Source organism: Cuculus canorus, chromosome 3 (genome assembly GCF_017976375.1).
Source record: "Cuculus canorus isolate bCucCan1 chromosome 3, bCucCan1.pri, whole genome shotgun sequence".
NCBI lineage: Eukaryota > Metazoa > Chordata > Aves > Cuculiformes > Cuculidae > Cuculus > Cuculus canorus.
In genome coordinates this window covers 39,986,947-40,003,114 of record NC_071403.1, presented here as the reverse complement: position 1 = coordinate 40,003,114, position 16,168 = coordinate 39,986,947, and the positions used below count along the sequence as shown (strand labels likewise).

The window sequence follows — 16,168 nt, the reverse complement described above, 5'->3', positions numbered from 1 at the left end:
GTATGGAGCAGCCTGGGAAGAGCTGAGCCATTTGTAGGCATGTCCAATGACCGAATCTTGTGTGGGAAATAATGCCAGTTTCACATGCTGGCAGTTTTGATTCGTGAGACAGACGGGCTGACATATGCGTGCCTGATAAGGAAGCAGTCCTGAGGTACGTACGGTGACTGTCCAGTCCCCAGCCAGCCCCTGACTGACAAAATCAACCCAAATTTAACTTGGCATGTGGGGCTGAATTTAGAAAGCTGTGGCAGCTCAGGGGTATTCCAGATATCTGTTGCAGGGCCAGGAGAGACAGCTGGGGTGGTAGCCTTGTTAGCTAGCCTGATATAAATTGCCTCTTCCCGTGAATCACAGCTGCCAGGCATCAACAGGATTTGGGAGCCTCTAAGGTTTGGCAATGGGGAGAAATTGAATATCAGGATTTTGGAACCAGAAATCTAACTTTTAGAAATATTTCAGAAATTTAGAAATAGAATGTAAGTATCCATGTATTTTTTGTGGATCTAGTCTTTGGAGTATGCATTAGGCTATCCTTTTAGCTTGTTATGCTTCCACACAGAGTTGATGACATTTGCCTCCTAAAAATTACAGTCAAGGGACGTTTTATGAACTCACTGCGGGGTTATGTGAGTAATAGGTTAGTATCCAATAATTCCTGAGATTTAAGCCCGAATCTGTCATCATTTTGTTACACGGCTCTGAAAGGAGTTAGCAAAAATAGCACCAGGAAGCTCTGTATCTATTGGAATTCAATATTTCTGTCTGGTAGCCTTGCATGCAAGAGTGAGGCTTTGCTCTTTTAACCAGTACAATGTCACTAGCTTCTGGGTCAATGGTGGGTAATGGGAACATACTAAATAATTCAGATAGTGACCTGACTCTTCTAGGGCAGTACCGCTTTAGCAATGCAAGGAGAAAATCCTGTAGAAAACAGTGAGATTATTTGCAAAAATAAGAATGAGAAGCTTTGTGGGGTTGTGCATGTGTTTGGGGTTTTTTTTTGTTTGTTTCCCCCCCCCCCCCCCTTCTTATTGTATTGTCAAACATGCAGTGTCTAGTGTCACCATCTTTTTAGGGAAGTTACAACCCACATGGGGTCTTCAGTGTCTGTTTTCAAAGAGGATTCCACTCCTCTGTTCATTTTCCTATAGTCCTCATTCTGCATTCTTAGTATTGCCTATTCTAATCGTCATGACATATAGGATAAAATGCAATAAAAGCAGAAGTGAGGCAAACTTGTTTATGGAACTAGAAGTCAGGTTTGTGCTACTTTCGCTAAGTGCTGCTAGGTGGCAATATGTTACTTAGAAAACTACAAGCTTCGGACAACCATCACTATTCTCTGCTTCCGACCTTGCTAGGATGTGTCTGGGCATTGCTTCACTTCAAAGCAGACAAGGCCTGAGAGCAGGACCTGGTGAGAGATGCTTCACTCACAGAGATTTCTGATGCAGTACTGTGGTTTTCCAGAAACAAATGCAAGACTGAAAGCTACTGGAAACCACTGTTAACCCAAGAGAAAAAATAAGAGACAAGCCCACCTGTTGCAATATTTCTTTTTATACTTGGAGCATTGTAGTAAGGGAATGAGTTCTTCTGTTGTATAAAGATATTGCCACCTGGAACTAGACTATTTCATATTCTCACAGAATTCTCTTAACAATAGAAAACTGAAAATAACTGTTCAGAGTGCAAAGCTTTTGTTTCTCCAAATGTACGGTTAGTTGAAATCCTCTACGTGTTCAATCATAATACTTAACCAACTAGACCAACTTCAGGACATTTGTATTGGCAGTTAGGTTGAAAAACATCTTTAATATAGGCGGAGTGAACGTATTTCCAAATATAATACATCTTTCAGCCATGCTACAAATACTTAAAAGTGAGTCTTCTTATGTATGTGTGTTAGCAAGGACTTAGTAATAAATACTCTCTTGTATTTGCACACTGCTTTGAATACACAGAACAATCTGCATTGAAAGAGGCATTTATTTCCCTTGATGTGGCTTTCGGTGTGTCAGCATGTGTTCTTCCAGGAGGGGAAACCAACGGCCAGGGGAAGGGCAGAGAGGGTGGGGCTGTGTGTGATGATGCCATTTTATGCTAGCTGTACACTTATGCAAAATTACAGTTTAAAGATTACTCCCTTTTGATGCAGGGATGGTTTGAAGCTGGCTTGGCACTTTGGCCAAGCTGCCAGAGCACAGGTGCAGCCAAATGGCACCTGAAGCTGAGGAGGCAGTAGCCAGGAGCACACCTGCCTGAAAAAGGACTCATACTTGGGCTGGCAGCTAAAACAGATACATGTGAACAGGGGGAACCTCTCTTGTGGCAGCATGGATAGGGCATTAATGCTTCTCCTTCTGATAGTGCAGCACTGGGAAGAGCAAGTGTGACAGGAGGGCAGTGGGCAGCAATTCAGCTTCAGGCTGAATCCTCCTGGCAGTGGTGCATATGTGAACTTCGGCAACCTGAGGTGAGATATTGTTCTGGAATGGTGCAGAAAAGACTGTCTTTAATTAGAGTACTTTGGGTAGAAATGCTGGGCTTGGATTTGAGTGATGTAGGCTTCAGAGCAGGAAGCAGAAAAAATGACCTGCGTATATGCCATGGAGCAACCTTGGAGCTAACAAGCATCTTCTACAGCAAAACTGCTTAAATTTAGGCTGGGTTTTAGGTGCCTGGGGCCACCCACAAGTGGATGTAGAACTGAGCAAAGGACGCCGCTTCCCCACTGTGGCTCAGGCTGCCCAGCTGCTGGGTTCGTAGGGGCTCAATATTCTCTTTAACCACCTTTGCTCTGTCCCAGAGGCTCCCCATGGTGAGGCTGCAGCCCCAGCCTCCCTGCGGTGTGGAGCCAGGCCCCACCATCTTGTCAAATCAAGACACTGAGGTGCTGGAGTGTGTCCAGAGAAGAGCAACGAAGCTGGTGAAGGGGCTGGAGAACAAGTCTTTCGAGGAGCAGCTGAGGGAACTGGGGTTGTTTAGCCTGGAGAAAAGGAGGCTGAGGTGGCACCTTATCGCTGTCTAGAACTGCCTGAAAGGAGGTTGTAGTGAGGTGGGTGTTGGTCTTTTGTTCCAAGTGATAGGTGATAGTGTCACTGAAATTGGGAAAAGAAACTTGTTAACACTGGGGTCTTGAGAAGCAGGCATTTTTTTAATTTAGTACCGGATATATGGAGGGACTGATCCTCCTACCGATGACTGCAAGTAGCAAGTTTTTTATACACTGAATTTACACATGTATTATAGTTCTTGTAAAAATCATGCATATTAATCACATTTCCCAATACTAATTATAATAGGAGGCCCCCTCTTGTGCATGCTCCCCACAGTCCTTTATTGAGTCAGAGGTCTGCAAAGCAGCCCTCTACCCTATTTCATTGGCATCTGGCCCCCTTTGAAGCTTCCATATAATGTCCAAAATAAGAGTTGTCTTGACCTCCCATCTTTTTTGGCTTTTGAAGTTCTGGACAGATGCTGGTCTTCTGCAGTCTTCATTGCTCTTATTCCTCAAATATCACAAAAGCAGAGGACTGTACTCTTTATTAACTTCCATGACTAGATTAGGAATCAGTGCGGACACTGTATACTACATAGCAGCTCATATTGGTTTGATCAGCAGTACAATAGGACGAGGGGGAACAGCCTCAAGTTGTGTCAGGGGACGTTCAGATTGAACATCAGGAAAAAATTTTTCACTTAAAGGGTCATCAGGCACTCGAACTTCCCAGGGAGGTGATGGAGTCACAACCCCTAGAGGGATTTGAAAGATGAGTGGATGAGGTACTTAAGGATATGGTTTAGTGGCAGATAGGAATGGTTGGACTGGATGATCTCAGAGTGATCCTATGAAAGGGTTATGGGGCACAGGCAGAGGCCGCCCAGAGAGGTGGTTGAGTCACCATCCCTGAAGGGATTTAAAAGATGGATGCATGAGGCGCTCAGGGACATGGTTTAGTGATGGACAGGTATAGTTGGACTCGATGACCATAGAATCATAGAATAGTGTGGGTTGGAAGGGAACTTAAAGATCATCTAGTTCCAACCACCCTGCCATGGGCAGGGACACCTCCCACTAGATCAAGGCTGCCCAAGGCCCCATCCAACCTGGCCTTGAACACCTCCAGGAATGGGGCATCCACAGCTTCCCTGGGCAACCTGTGCCATGGCCTCACCACTCTCATGGTGAAGAAATTCTTCCTTATGTCTAGTCTAAATCTGCCCTTCTCCAGTTTATACCCATTGACCCTCGTCCTATCACTATAAGCCTTTGTAAACAGTCCCTCCCCAGCTTTCCTGTAGCCCCTTCAGGTACTGGAAGGTCACTATAAGGTCTCCTCAGAGCCTTCTGTTCTCCAGCCTGAACAAGTCCCTGTAGGGAAGGTGTTCCAGCCCTCCGATCATCTTTGCAGCCCTCCTCTGGACCCATTCCAACAGCTCCATATCCTTCTTATGTTGAGGATTCCAAAACTGGACACAGTACTCCAGATGAGGTCTCACAAGAGAGGAATAGAGGGGCAGAATCCCCTCCCTCGACCTGCTGACCACGCTTCTTTTGATGCAGCCCAGGATACGATTGGCCTTCTGGGCTGCGAGCACACATTGCCACCTCATGTTGAGCTTCTCATTGACCAGCACCCCAAGTCCTTCTCTGCAGGGCTGCTCTCAAGCACGTCATCCTCCAATGTGTACTGAAAATGGAGATTGCTCCGACCCAGGTGCAGGGCCTTACACTTGGCCTCGTTGACCCTCATGAGGTCCACACAGCCCCACTTCTCCAGGTCCCTCTGGATAACATCCCACCCCAAAGACCTTTCCCAACGGAACGACTCCCCGCGGCAGCGGTTCCCGGCGGGAAGGCTTTTCGTGGCGCACCGCGCAGTGCCGGAGGGGGAAGGTCAGTCAGTGCCCGCGGCCCCGGGCCGGGCTGTGCGCTGCCTGGCGTGGCGGCTCGGGGGCCTGCGGAGGGGAAGGGCCGGGTCTGCAGCGGGGTCTGGTGCGAGAAGCGGTTCCTATTGCAAGAAGTGGAATATTTTTGATTTAAGCTAAAGTAGAGTGAAGTTTCATCTAAGTAATTTCGTTCTGTGAAAGTTAGACAGAATGTCGCTCTGACAGCGTGTTTTCTGTCAGACAGGGTTTTTCCAGACGCTGTTGATTCTTTGGAGTTGATAACGTCTTGTGTGAATATGATCTATGCTGCACAGATGTCTCTTCTTCTGCAGTCACCTCTGTTTGCTGCCTTTCTCCGTCTCAAAGGCAAGGTCAGGCAGAGCTGGCTCCAAAGCGCCAAATTAGTAAGAGTTTTGGCTGTTGATACTGTTCCCTGTTTGGCTCTTAATACTGTTCATAACAGTATTAAAATGAGTCTTGGAAAGTAATAGAATATGCATAAGATTTTTTTGGAAAATTTATCCATATGCATGTAAGTAGGAAATATATTCTGTTCCCTGCTCTTGTGTCGCTGCATACGTTTGATGGAGATTGCTCCCTCATGTTGCCCAGGCCTGATAAAGGATGCTTGCTTTCTAAAACTAGTCTTGGAGAGCGACTTTCCAATACTTGAAGGGGCTACAATAAAACTGGGGAGGGACTGTTTACAAAGGCTTGTAGTGATAGGACTAGGGGCAATGAGTATAAACTGAAGAGGGGCAGATTTAGACTAGACATAAGGAAGAATTTCTTCACCATGAGAGTGGTGAGGCCGTGGCACAGGTTGCCCAGGGAAGCTGTGGATGCCCCATCCCTGGAGGTGTTCAAGGCCAGGTTGGATGGGGCCTTGGGCAGCCTGATCTAGTGGGAGGTGTCCCTGCCCATGGCAGGGGAGTGGGAACTGAATGATCTTTAAGGTCCCTTCCAGCCCCAAGTATTCTATAATTCTGTTTGCTGGCATTTCCAGTATTAGGTCCCCGTGGGGCCTCTGGGACAAAGGCAAGGCAGCCTTGCTGGTGTCAGAGTGGCTGGTGGTGTCCCTGCTGAAAATGTTTTGCATTTGCTCAGCTTCAGCCCAGAGACCTTGGGTCTTATTTGGAAGCAGCTAGTGACTGCCACCTTCAGCCCTGCTAGACACAGAGGCCCTCCATTGCCTATTGATTTGAAATACAAAAGTAAATAAAAAGTAGTCCATGGCAGGAAAGCTTGCCTAGGTCAGACCAAGTGCTACAGTGTACTTGGCGGGATTTTGGCCTTGCACAAGGTCAGAAACATGAAACCTCTGCTGGGGACAGAGCTTCCCCACCACTCCCTCTTGAGTTGTAGCTTCCTTCCCAGGGTTATGCCATGCGTGATGCCATTGGTTCTCGAAATTCAGTGTATAGAGCCAAGGACCCACACTGTCTTGGTGTTCCTCTGCTAGTTCCCAGCGCCTTGACAGGTGAGCAGGAGATACACCCCTGAGAGTTGTGCCGTGTGACCCGTTCTGACATCAGAATGCTGTGTTGCTGTCAGCAAGGGCATTTGCTGATGGTGGTGGTGGTGGTAAGGAGAGCGATAATGAATGTACTGAGATTCAAAGCACTGCTTGACTACAAAACTTTTTACAGTTTTTAAGGTGTATTAATCCTTGGAAAAGCATCAGTATTTGCAGTTGCAGATAAATGATTTCATCCATACACTTTTTATAGTTTACTATTTGGTGACTGAAAAGCGAATGGTGAGTTGGTTGTGGTCATTTCTATTCCTACATCTGTTTGTTTTAAAGGCATCTAAAATACATCTAGCGGACAGTGAGCTTTATGTGAAATCAGAAGTGTTTTCTGCCACTGTTATAGTCTTCTGCTGACAGAGGCAAAGAGAACCTCTTTAGATCAAAGCATTAGAAAATAAAGGGCCTGTGTGCTTATTGCAGAAGGTAATGGATTATTGCTCTCACCTTCTGCTGTGAAACTCAAGATCTTGTACTTGCCATGTGACCAAACCCAAGTGTTTCCAGGTAATTTCATGTATATTTATGGAAAGACTTCTTTTGTCAGCTGTTTTGCATCCTTGAATGCTATTATTTTTCACTGGACATAGATATGTCTCTTTGTGATTTGTTTACTAGGTCTTCAAAATAATTAAAATGTGATTAAAAGAGTGTATAATTGGTTAGGAACAGAGAGATAATTCACATCTAAACCTTAGCCTGCAGGGACCACTAAAAATACAAAAATAAACAAAGAACAAATAATTTGGAAAACACATAGCTTGCTATCCCTGGATCTGAGCTGCTCAGAAACAATGAAAAAAAAAATAAAAGAAAAAAGAGAAGTAAAAGAAAAAAAGAGCTGTAAAGGGCAGTCCAGCTTAAAACTGAAACCACAGACAGAGGGGATTTTTCCATTTTTTTTTTTAATTATAATTTTACATGTGCATTATTTTAAGCCTTGTCAGTTAGTTAATTTGGACATCTTCTTGTGTCTTGTTCTCTCAGCTTCTGGACAGGTAAACGTTGTTTCTAATGCTGACATCTAGAAACTCCAAACTTTTTGTTCTCTTCCCAACCGTGTTATAGGGGCTTAAAAACCTGTGCTTTTTAATACCAGTTAATTCTACAGCCTGTTTTTAGAGGAGTCGCAAAGCTCTTTATCTTTACAGTGAACTGGAGGGACTTGATGCCACCCAATTTGTCTACAGTGCAGGTACTGGAGACAATGTGCTGAATATTTGAACAGGGCTGAGCAAGTTTGAGAGCCGTGGAATCTTGAGAAACGCTTGAGCTTGAGGTGGCTTCTGTTGGAACTTGGTAGGAGTTCTGCTTTGTGTAGAGATGCCATAAAGAGAGAAATTTTCCTTTTTGGGGAAGCAGAATTTCTCAAGCTTTGTTTAGTTTTCTATATTTGTAAATTACATTTTGTCAGTAGGTGTTCTGCTGCCAGTCCCTTAGCTGAAGACATGCTCCTGGCTTTCTCCCAGCTGAATGAAAGCCAGCTGGAGAGGTGGCTGCCCTCAGCTTGCCTGAGATGGTAATTATGAGAGTGGGACGAACCTGTCAGGCAAGGTGTTTAAGTTAACCTAACCCACACATTACTGAAGGAAAGAAGAGACATACATAAGTAGATGAGGTAGATGGAGTGCTCTGTAACCGTCAGGTGATGAGTGGTGACAAAGTAGCTGGCAACAGTGGCCTGTTGAGCCACTGTCGGGGAGGAATCTTGCAGGTGAGACATCACCGCTGCAACTTTCTTGCGTCTGAAGGCAGGGGTATGAGACCTGTGCTCTTGTTTTGATTTGCATCCAGGCTGTCACCCTTTGATCTTGCTGTTCCTGAATTCCTTTTCTCTGCCCAACACTGGAATTTATTTCCAGTCTCACCCCTGCCTCTGCTCCAATCACATGCCAGAGTCCCCCTGTCCCAAGTTCCAGTCAGTTGGTGTTAATGATTTTCAGCTGTTTTCAACCTACTTTTTTTTTTTTTGTGTACAGGTGGACTGTTTTCACTCTTTGATTATAATTTCCCTTTCACTCTCTGCCCTGTCATCTGCTTTCACATTATAGGGTCAGTTCTGCCAGTCCTCGGCACTGGGTCACCACTTGCAGTCAGTCACTGCAGGAACCTGGTGAAGCATCCAGCAGTCATGGGCGCTGCTCTCTAGTACAGATGAATGCCTTCCACAGTGACTGCTAAGACACGCCTAGGGTTGATCTATGAATCATGTCATCATCATCTTCAGTTCACATCATCTGTCCTTTTCTCCATGTCCTGTCTTAGCAATTCTATGCTTGTCACTGAAACTGCAGCTGCTTAAGGTCTTCATGAAGTCAGGTTCTCCTGTGCTTCTTGAGCTGTCAGCTGCCTTTGATGCCTTTGGCAATGTCACAGAAGTGCCTCTTTATAATTGTTTTTTTGTTATGTCATTTGAACATTTTCTCCTCCCTCAGACTTCTTTTCTGGATTTTTTTGAGTGTTGGATCCCTTTATTTCTGCTACCCTTTATCTCAGAATACCTTTATCCAGAACCAGAAATTCATCTCGTGTTTTTTTGCAGGTGACTCACAAGACTGTATCTGCACACCACGCCTGTCACTTCCCGCCCCTCTTTGAAAGGGCATGCTTATTTCCCTGATGGATTGAATACACACATTCTTGCATCTCTTCTCCCCATTTTCTTTTTCTCTGACTTGGGTCAGTAATTCAGGTGCTATCTTTGAGTGGGAATTTTTCCAGCTTGTGTGCTTGCTGATTATTTCTGTATAGCTGCTTTGTAGTGCAGCCTTTCTTGTTTGTGCGTGCAGCCCAAATGCACGTTTGGGCTCCTAACAGCCAGTTCTCTGGTTTGTCTTAGTTACTCTGCCCAGATGGGAGATTGCTACATATATCCCTTACCCATTTTTCTGGCATATCTTTATGTGCTGTAGCAATTGCAGCTGGCAATACTGCCTGAAGCTTGATGCAATGTGTTTTAAGAGAGAAAATGGAGTTGCAACAGAGTAGTTGTGCATGGCAAAGGCAAATATGCCTGTTCAGGAGTTGAGGTTTATGAGTTTCCTAAAGAATCTGAGCAATTAGAGAAGGAATATTGATTATTGCTGGTGTTTTCCCTGTTTTTTTTTAATTTTTTAGGGTTTGGTGTTTTTTTTCAATTAACATTGTGAGCTGAATTTTAAGCAGACAGTTGCCAGAGGCTTTCAGAAGTCCTCTGTTACATGTATTGTATGTGAGTGTCTGCTTGTAGATACATATATTGCTCTTGCACAATGTGTATCATTCCTTTGATACTGAAGTGTTGACATTCCATAGGTGTTCATATTAACCCACAGTCTGCTAGCCCATAGGCAAGGGTGTTATGAAATTACTTGAGTGCAAATGGGATTTAAACTGTTTTATGTAAGAGGTACAATAACTGGTTACGGATATATCTGTGGAATGAGCAGCTTTTGATATCCCTACTATTGGCTTATCTCTTAGTTGTCACCAGTGATATGTAAAGATGTAGCACTTCTTAAAGCATTTGAAAGACGCTAATTACCCACACGGTTTGTTATTCCTTTTTTTCACTATAAAAACTGTACATAAACTGTGTGTGCTACAGATGTGAATGGGTATAGCATATCTGACTTCTTAAAATTAGACTAAGACTTAATTTCTGTGTTTCTAAATAGACGTAATTGTATTAAACTGAAAGTCTGAATGTTGTAGTGACCTCTTGACCTGCCCAGCAGCATTTTGCAGGTTGCTGCAACATCTCTGCCCTGCACTGCTTTCACTTGCAGTAGAAAAAAATCAGTCTCAGTCTTGTGTGGATTGTGAGTGCTCCACACTGATTAAAATTTTGGATTATGTTTTTCAGAGATCAGCAGAAATCCCTTTAGTTTGAGAGTGCTGTAGTTTAAATATCGTACTTTTCCAGAGTGGTTAGCTTTCTCAGGCTGAGCTGTTAAAATAATCTCATTTGTACTAAAAAAGTACTGGGTACTGACTGGTACTGTAAGAGGTGGTTTTAAAGAAAATAATTCCATGATAATACTTTGCATGAGTCATTAATCATGAGTCATGATCAGCAGGCAGTGGTGTCCAATTTGTTTTCTAATCCTGCACTTGTGGATGCTCTTTATTACCATAGTGATAATATTAAAGAGCTGTTAATGCATATAACCACGCAGCTGAAAATGACAGAATCTTTTCCTGGTGGAATAAAATTTCCATATCTTAAGTATGTTTTGCTCTGTACACTTTTTGATATGAGAAATTTAGGTAGTATAAAGGTGATCAAACAATTATAATTTGGCAGGGAGTTAGGTTAACAGAATACTAGATATAAAAAAGAAATGTTTTACTGTGAGGGTGGTGAGGCACTGGCACAAGTTGCCCAGAGAAGTCATGGGAGCTCTATCCCTGGACGTGTTCAAGGACAGGCTGGATGAGGCTTTGGGCAACCTGATGTAGTGGGAGGGTCCCTGCCCGTAGCAGGGGGATTGGAACTGGATGATCTTTGAGGTCCCTTCCAACCCAAGCCAATCAATGCTTCTATGATAATAGACTTTTTTTATTTTCCTCCTTTGCTTGCAAGTCAATCATTATGGCTTCCTAGAAAATTAAGTCTAGTCTGTCGATTTGGGAAGTTTTATATTCGTTAAAAACTGGGTTCTAATTGTTTAAGCTACAGTTTGCAACAAGAACCTGCATTATCCATGTTTTAGTGTTTGTTCCCTCCTGGGCAAAAACTAGTAGCTGGGTGGAAAGTTTTATTGCATGAAAGTATGTTGGGGAATGACTACTGAAGTTTTAGGGAAAATGGAAGGCTGTTTCTCTTCTGAGAGCCTGAACATAAAAATAGTCACTTAGCTGAGAAATGAGCTTTGGAAACCTGTTTCTGCTCTTAAATAAAATTTTACCAAGTGAAGCCATTTCAAAAGCTCTGAAATGCAATGGCTGAAATGTTGCAGACAATATTAGAATGTGCATAGATGGAAAGTGTTGACGTTCAGCAGCAGTTGGATGATGTTATATATGAAGTAATAAATCATGTCTTCAATCAGATTTTAACTTGATTAAATTTTAATTAGTTTTATTAGTTTACACTTGAATGTAGAAAAGTTGTTTGTAACAGATTAAAACTTTGGATTTAGTAAGGAACTTGGAAGACCCTTTGAAGTGTCTCACCAGATGTTAAAAAAAAATGACCCCTTTGTCTGCTCCAGTGGACATGACCTTGTAATGCATAGATTCACATGGGTCTTACTAGTTACAAGTGTTGAACTTGTGAACTAGTGCTGTATTGGCGCATGTAATGCGGCAGGACAGGTATAAATCTACTGGCATAGGCAGTTCTCTTTGAAAATGCCTGGCACCTTGTCTACTCCTTCGTGTGCCATAACATGGTTGCTGTGCAAACTCTGCCTCTGTTTCACTGAGGATTATACCTGTCCCAACAGAAGCATTTTCTGCTTCAGTGTGGGGTGGTGCAGCTAGAGGCAAGGTAAGTGTGCACCTATCGGGATTGTTTTCTTCTTTCATGAGAAACTAATTGTGTGTGTTTTTTCAATGTGTGTTTGCTTGTTCACGTGGATATAATAAATGTTTTAAAAATTTTGAGTCTGGAAGCTCAGATGTCCTGAACACAACATAAAATATAGCTCTTGCCAAATTCTGTCTCAGTGAATATGTTTGTGTTCTGAGTTCACCTTAGAAAAACTTTCCAGGAGAGTCTTGCCAATTTTGAAAGAATATTGTTTCTGCCAAATATGGTTAAGAAACAAAAATGGTCTTTTCCCAGTTCTCCAAAAAGTGAGCATCTACCATGTCTTCTGAACATCTGTATCTATTGAAAAGGGGGTTTTGTCAAAGCTAGGACTAATCTAGCAAAATGCAAGATTTAAATATAGCAAAACTTTGTTGATTCTCTTGATTCCCACTCTGAGTGGCTTCTAAGATGACGACTTTTTCAGATGTCTAGTTCCAGTTCAGACTTTAGCCAATTTCTTTCAAATCACTTGTCAACCCCTTTCTCCAGTAGACCTTTTTCCAAAGTAAATAAAATCAAGCAGAGCCACAGACCAAGAATAATATTTGATAATGACTTCCTTGTTATTTCCTGCTATACATGCATACAGTGTAAAGTGGAAATAGCAGAGGAATAAGCCATTGGTGTACTGCACAGTTTCTGGTGCTCTGTGTCCAAGCAAGATAAATTCAAAGTGGAATAAGAGCTACTGGAACAATGAGGGGAAAAAACATCTAGCTATCTGAGGCTAGGAAGTCTAAATAGTGTTAAGATGGAGTGTGATAAATGTGTTAATGGAATTAGGCGACAGGGAACAGACCTCAATATAGGAATGACCTTAGGTTCTTAATTTTTGTGTTCCTTGAGTATTTCTCTTGGAAAGATCTTGCAGTGTAATAATTGCTTATAGAAAAGCAGGTGATCTAGATCCTGAAAACTAGGGCTTTGATTTCTCCTCCAACACAAGTATGGGGGTTTTGTGTTTTTTTGGGGGTGGTGAGGTATTTTGGTGGATGGGAGAGAATTTGGAAGATCTTCCAGTGTACAGAGTAAGTTGGTCTAATGGAATATATAAGTGTCTTACTACAGTTTTTGAGCCTGTTTGATGTTCTGCACCCAAATATTTTTGGGTCATTTCTGGACAAAAAGATTTTAAAATATGCTAATTTGTGGTTTAGCTACTAAAATCACGTCATAAAATTTCCTTCTATTAACTTTGTCGGAGCAGATTCAAACTGAGAATTTTGTAGACACAGTCTGCAGTGATTTTCTGCATCACCTTTGTATTAGTTTCTTCTGTCCAGCTTCCCTCTCTGTCAGGACTGAGGTAGATCTCAAAGGAAGTTTACTGATGTTTTTTTCTCAGTTTCTTTCCAGAAATGGCAGCTTCTCTGTGGAATAACTTAATTCAGACTACAAAGGAGAGAATACTACAACAGCAAAGGGCACCACTATATAACAGTGCCCATGGTTATGAGGAAGAAGTGGTAAAGAAGAAACTTCAGCAGTTTGCTGGTGGATCCATCAGCCTCTCCAAAGAAGACAATGGCATCGGGCTACTTACTTTGAACAACCCGAAGCTACTGAATGCCTTTACAGGTATTAATTAGTTAATGGGATTGCTAGGGTTTTGAGGTTTTTTTCTCCTTCAGTTACCCATTTGAGCATTTTGCCTAAACAAAGAGTTGTGCCTTACTGTTCTTTTGTTAAAAGAAGTAATGTTTAAACGTTATTCAGATGTGCAGAAAATGCCCACTGCTCTGCTTAGTAGCTTTGGCATAAACATCATGAGAATATAAAAAAATTCTCAATGACACAGGGACTGTCTGGCAGAAGATGCCTTTTTTCCCCCTTTTTTTCAGTCAGCACAATTCTGCTACTGTGCTCTTTCCTGTATCTTGCTTTGTCTCTGCTGCTCTGGAGACATATGGGATACTTCTATGGGGGTAAGAAGATACTCTCTTTGTTTTGTAGGTGGTGTAGAAAGAGTGAGTTTACTACTTTGTTCTTTATCTAAAGAATTTCCTGTAGATTAGATGAGCTGAATATTCTCAGCTGCTGCAGATTAGGAACCTATTTCATATGCTTTTATACTGGACAATACTTAGCTACCAAAGTCAAGAGTCCTATGTTAATCTTGCGTTGTGGAGGCTTTTGATATCTAAGATAGGTATATTTGCTGTCTCTCCTTAACTATCTAGAACATTCCAATTTATGCCATTCTCTTCAGGCAGAAGTGGCTCAGAATCAGGGTCTGCATCTGCCTGAGCTTGAGCTATGCATAAGCTTTCACTGCAAGAATGCTTTTGTCTCTTAATATTTTGAAATGGATACATTGGTGTCATCTTGTTAATTTCTTTTTTTGCTGTTCTATTTTCCTGCTCAGTTCTCACTGTTCCTTTGCTGTCAGCAGATATGTTTGCAGCCCACTAGCAAAGCAGAGAATGTCAGTCTAATCCTTCCACTAATAATTTTAAGCTGAAAGGCAGGGAACCCAAAAGAACAACAGAATTAGTGGTAACGCACCTAACTATGTCTGCAGTTTCTCTTTTGTTTCGCTTCAAAAATGCGTGTATAAAATCATTGCTTAACTTTAGAAGTTGTAGCTAAAAAGTGGTAGCATGGAGACTGTTTAATAATATGTATGCTAAGAGGGAGTTATTCAGAAGGACAGTCATAATTAAGTTGTTGTTTCCTCTGTTTCTACAGGTTGATTTTTATTTGTGGCTCAAAATAAAGCTGTGCAAGGTACAGCTTGTGGACTATGTGTTCTTAGCTTATCTGTTGTGGAAGTTGAGAGGTGCATGAAAAATTACATGTAATAGCAGAAGCAGAAAGGGCAAGTAAAGCCCAGTCTGCTATGGAAATCAGATGTAACACAAGTTAAATTGCTTAAACTAAACTCTCATAGATACTTACAACTATATTCACCGTTTTTGGGGTGAACTCATTTGTCAAAGTGCTGAGTAGTCACAGCTGATATTTAGGCCACTGGTAGCTGCCCTTCGACTATACAAAGTGCTACGTAGTATACTGAAATCATATTACACATCAGAAGTTGAGTACCCAAAATTGGCAGATATTTTTATCTCTGGCTTAGTTAGTGGTCTGTAAAATAATCTCCTCTCCTTCTAGAACTGCTGTGTAAATAAATTAGTGTGTGTGAATTAGATGCTCTTATAGCAAAGAGGAACAACAAAAACTTTTTTGCTACAAAAACATTTTGCTAGGTAATAGTCACAAAAATTTGCTCTGAAAAATCTTACTTTGGCAGTTCAAAAGATTACTGCTTCTTTCTGCTCTACACCTCTGCCAGAGATTTCTGTTGTTGCAGGAGGAAAGAGTAGAAGCTAAATCATACTGGCCTCTTGACTAGTGCAGTGGATGGTATGGCATATTTATTTATACTGATCTTTATTTCATTTTAACATTGCTGTCTGTAAACTGTAGTTGCTGAGGAACTAGCAAGCACCTGATCCCTTTCCGTTTGTGGTATATCAAGTAATATCCTTCAGGAGAAGTAGGAAGGAGAGATGGGATTCTCAACTCTTAAATTGCCCCAGCAAGATCTGGTTTACTTTGTCAGCCAGAGCCTGTAGATAACCCCCTTCAAAGAAATTCTGTTGATTATGTGTCTCAAAGCTTCTGGATAGTGGCAGATGTGAATTTATATAAATGTGTACGCTTCCTTTAGAAAGCTGCAAAACATCATTAAACTGTTGAGAGAAATCCTGTTTGCCAGGCATTTACTTTACACAGCAGCTTTTTTATCTCAAAGGAATTATGTTTATTCTAAGCTTGAGCAACTCATGGAACCACAAGCAGAACAAAATTGTTGGCATATTGCTAATGGGCAATGTGGAGGTTGTTATGCCTTTTTTCTCTTCTTAATTGGAATCTGATAGCCACCTGTTTGAAGTAGTCTCTTTGGAAACAAATGCTAATAATGTCACTTCAAGCCTTGTGGAACCAATTTCAGCAGCCTAACCTCTTGCTGAACTAAACCAATTTAATTTAAAAGAGAACGAAGCCATCCTGCAGGAATCGAATAATAATGGTGATAATTTTATTTTCCAGAATATACTTTAAAACATATATTCTCAGATCATAAATAAGATGCAAAGAAATTATTATTCCAAGTAGATTTAGTTATGTGAAGAGCATGAACTCAAATAATGGTATCGTTATTTGGTATCAAATAATGTAGGACCAAGACTGGCAGAACGAGAATTTGCTTTAGTATT

General features: G+C 41.9%; 1 protein-coding gene across 14 annotated transcripts in view; it reads left to right on the top strand.

Moving 5' to 3' along the window:
• Positions 1–456: 456 nt before the first annotated feature.
• The window catches only part of ECHDC1 (ethylmalonyl-CoA decarboxylase 1), a 49,730-nt gene continuing 34,018 nt past the window's right edge, over positions 457–16,168 (top strand). Inside the window, exons 1-3 of one of the 14 annotated variants that reach the window (XM_054061239.1) lie at positions 4,925–5,056; positions 5,141–5,262; positions 13,302–13,523. In XM_054061239.1, coding sequence (XP_053917214.1) covers positions 5,193–5,262; positions 13,302–13,523 — 292 coding nt within the window. In that variant the 5' untranslated portion in view covers positions 4,925–5,056; positions 5,141–5,192. The other 13 variants (XM_054061238.1, XM_054061235.1, XM_054061233.1 and 10 more) reach the window with 13 other exon arrangements.